The 4,048-nt window shown below is 40.4% G+C and overlaps 1 protein-coding gene across 3 annotated transcripts in view; it reads right to left on the reverse strand.

Annotated features, from left to right (window-relative positions):
* TTC26 (tetratricopeptide repeat domain 26) overlaps positions 1 to 4,048 on the reverse strand; it is a 51,938-nt gene that overhangs the window by 1,850 nt on the left and 46,040 nt on the right. For all 3 annotated transcript variants that reach the window (XM_015572687.1, XM_015572686.1, XM_006777118.2), the window contains one exon: positions 1,755 to 1,888. In XM_015572687.1, coding sequence (XP_015428173.1) covers positions 1,755 to 1,888 — 134 coding nt within the window. The remainder of the gene's footprint in view (positions 1 to 1,754; positions 1,889 to 4,048) is intronic.

Here is a 4,048-nt window from a genome sequence, read left to right on the forward strand (position 1 = left end):
CTCCCGATTGAAAACGCCAACCGCGCCCTCCGCCGCCGCCCGCTCCGCGCACTCCGCACCTCAGAATTTGACTTCAGCACTGCTCCTCCTCTGAGTGTCCGTATACGTTACTCTTTCCTCCTAGTTGTAGGACTTCCACTCAGCCAGCGTTCCTGTGGGTCTGGGTGATGTCCCTTCCGTCTTTTAGTTTCACTTTTGAAATGGTTGTTCGAGGCGGCAAACTCCGGCGTTAACCTATGCCGCCATCTTGGTTCTCCCTATTTTCACCAACCCAAGTTTTCCTTGTTTATTTATACTATCTATACACATGTATTAATCTTTTTGTCTTAATATGACATGAGTATTTCCATTTTTGTGCTTATTCTGCATGACAGAGGAAAAAGAGGGTATATCAACGAGCTGGGGGCAGACTTGGATTCCAATTCTAACTCCTTACTAACAAGTCACTTAACTTGTCTGAGTCTCAGATTTCTCTTTGTTTAAGGTGACAATTACCATAAACTGGGTATCACTGCCATATTTGTGAAATTTTACAAAGCCAGAAGAATGGCTGATTTCCTCAAGAAAAATAACATATTAAAAATACGGAAAAAAAGAAAGTTAAGAACCAAGAGTTAGCAAATGCCCAGTATTTATGTTTTAAGTAATTTAAATTTAATTAGAATTAGTGTTTTAAGTAATGCATACTAAAACTTCCCTATTACCTTATCAAATCTACAGATAACTGCATATCGATCCTCTTCCCTAAGAGTTCTCTCATGTTTTCGACTTATTTTCCCCTCAAAAACCTCTTTTACTTAACCAACTTCTTTTTCTTTTTAAAATATATTTTATTGATTTTTTACAGAGAGGAAGGTAGAGAGATAGAGAGCTAGAAACATCGATGAGAGAGAAACATCGATCAGCTGCCTCCTGCACATCTCCCACTGGGGATGTGCCCGCAACCCAGGTACATGCCCTTGACCGGAATCGAACCTGGGACCTTTCAGTTCGCAGGCCGACGCTCTATCCACTGAGCCAAACCGGTTTCGGCTAACCAACTTCTTTTAAACTTTTATTTAGGACTGGAAGTAGATATACAGCAGGAGGTGATTTTTGATAGTTTACTTTAACCACATCTACTCCATTCCTAGTTCTTTGAGGCCTAAACTAAAAGACAAGAAAAAGATAATAGGCAAAGAAAAGATAAAAGAGATTGGGAAGACTTTGTTTATGCAATGGCAATTCATTTAGAGGTAAATATTTATCTTGCTCTTATATTTGAGAGCTGTAGTATGCTCGATGTCCCCAGTATAAGGATTTAGAATAATGTGATTCTGTAAGATAAAAAATTTCTGGAGGAAAAAGGTCAGCTACAAATATATAACATCATAAAGTTTTATTTTTTATTTTTATTTTTTTAAAATATATTTTATTGATCTTTCACAGAGAGGAAGGGAGAGAGATAGAGAGTTAGAAACGTCGATGAGAGAGAAACATCGACCAGCTGCCTCCTGCACATCTCCCGCTGGGGATGTGCCCGCAACCCAGGTACATGCCCCTGACCGGAATTGAACCCGGGACCCCTCAGTCCGCAGGCCGACGCTCTATCCACTGAGCCAAACCGGCTTCGGCATAAAGTTTTATTTTTATTCATCATTCTAAAACATCTTATACTTTTGAATTTTCAGAAGAGGATGTCATCATGAAAACAATGCTTTTTCCTCGCAAACCAGCAAATGAGTAGAGGTAGTGTTTGTTGTCTGTGCACTTACTTGGGTTCTCGCCCAGCTAAGATCATCTGGAAAATGCCCACACAGGCCCCCCTCTTGCCTTCCCAATATTCAGGGTTAGGATCCAGCCTCTCTAGGACATCAAAGGCTTTGGCGGAATAGTAAAACTGGCCCATCTGAATAAAAGAAAGAATTGTGCTAACACTTGTAGTCACAAGATTACACAGAATGAAACTAAACATAAAGATGCCGTGAAGCAGAATTGTATAAAATGAGTTAATGGGTAATGACAAAATTTTCTGTTAGCAAATTAGATAAATATAAATTCTTTATTAAACCAAGAAAGAAGAAAATCAGTTTGCATACGTGGACTCAATTTAAATTAGCTTACCTTCATTCAGTTTTCAACAGTATATATTTTTTACATATAGTCAGGTTATTCTATAAGCAACACATCTGTCATTTCTTCTAATTATATTCTAATCTTGAGAATAAATTCCAACACCTGCGATTTGAACTGAGTATTTTTCATGTCTTCTCAGTACATTCTGTAGGGGATTACTATCATTTATTTTATGCTAGTTTGATCATGTTCAACCCAAGAGGATGGTCTTTCCCTGACCTCATCTAAATTCTCAGTATGCTTATATGTATGCTGAATACTACTCTATAAAACCAACTCTTCAAAACATTTAATTTATTTTGACATATCTTTCCTTGGCCTTGTAGAAAACGCTGAATAATGTTAAATTTTGCTTAGATGAGTTTACTTAACTGGCAATCAAAAATGTATAGTGGTATATAACAGTTTCACTAAAGGCTTCAAATTGCTGAGTAATCCTCTAGCCAGTGTGGTTTAGTTACTTCTCCATTTCTACAAACTGTTGTCATAAACATTTACCAATTTCTTTTTTTTTAAAATATATTTTATTGATTTTTTTTTTTTACAGAGAGGAAGGGATAGGGATAGAAAATTAGAAACATCGATGAGAGAGAAACATTGATCAGCTGCCTCCTGCACACCCTCTTCTGGGGATGTGCCCACAACCAAGTTACATGCCCTTGACCAGAATCGAACCTGGGACTCTTCAGTCTGCAGGCCGACGCTCTATTCACTGAGCCAAACCGGTTAGGGCCATTTACCAATTTCTTGAAGAGCTCTATTGCATTCTTAGCATAACTTTTTCTCTACTTCAGGGAAAATACAACTTTCCTCCCTTCAGTTCAAATTATACCTTCATTCATCCTTCCCTCTTTTCTGTCTATCTCACAGGGAGAAGTGTTCTTTTATTTTAAGGGAGTGGAGGCAGGGAGAGACAGAGACAGAGAAACATTGATGTGAAAGAGACACATCAATTGGTTGCCTCCTGCACACACCCTGATGGGAGCCAGGGATTGAGCCTGCGAACCGAGGCACTTGCCCTTGACCAGAATTGAACCTGCAGCCCTTCAGTCCATTGGCTGACACTCTATTCACTGAGCAAAACTGGCTAGCGCGAGAAGTGTTCCTATTCCTTTTCAAAGTTAACCCCTCTTCCTATGTCCTCTTAAGCACTCTTTAGGGTGAAATAACACATGTAGAGAATGTTGCATGCTACATAAATGCACAGTTTAATGTCTGATTATAAGGTGAATACAAGTGTAACCACCACGCAAGTCAAGAAAGGAAACATTGACAGCAAAACAGAAGCTGTTTGTGTCCCTTCCAAACCACAATCTTCTCCTTCCCTCTGAATTAACTACTATTCCAACTTTTATGGTCATCAGTCTTTTGACTTTCTTTATAAGCACCTATGTGTATATCTTTAGATAATATAATTGAGTATTGCACTTAGAATTTTATCTATATAAAATAATACTATAAATACTCTTGTGTCTTGTGTATATTTATAAGATTCACCTAGGAGAAACTAAGATGGCGGCAGAGATAAACACCGGGAAATTAATGCCGCACACAACAATTGATTAATACCTCAGAGAAACAATACGGACTTCATCCAGAACCACAGGAAGCCTGGCTGACTGTAAACTCTACAACTATAAGGAAGGAAAGGCACACTGAGACCCGCAGAAGCTGCAGGAGAGAAGCGCAGAGGTACGGGGCTCTCGCTGGGCTTGCGCGCGCGTGCGGAAACGGGCTGGCACCCGAGGACGCGGCTGTCCTTTTGAATCCGGCGGGAGTCACAAGCTCCCGACGGCTCTGAACTCCGGTTCCGGGAAGTCTCTGGGGACCCAGGACTCAAGCGGGGAGAAACTGGACGGTCTGGCAGCGAGCGATCTTGAGGGCTTCTTTCCCTCAGAGGTGCTTGCAGCCGTTACCGGGACACTGAGACGCG

The sequence above is a fragment of the Myotis davidii genome, unplaced genomic scaffold (assembly GCF_000327345.1).
Source record: "Myotis davidii unplaced genomic scaffold, ASM32734v1 scaffold329, whole genome shotgun sequence".
NCBI classification, from domain to species: domain Eukaryota; kingdom Metazoa; phylum Chordata; class Mammalia; order Chiroptera; family Vespertilionidae; genus Myotis; species Myotis davidii.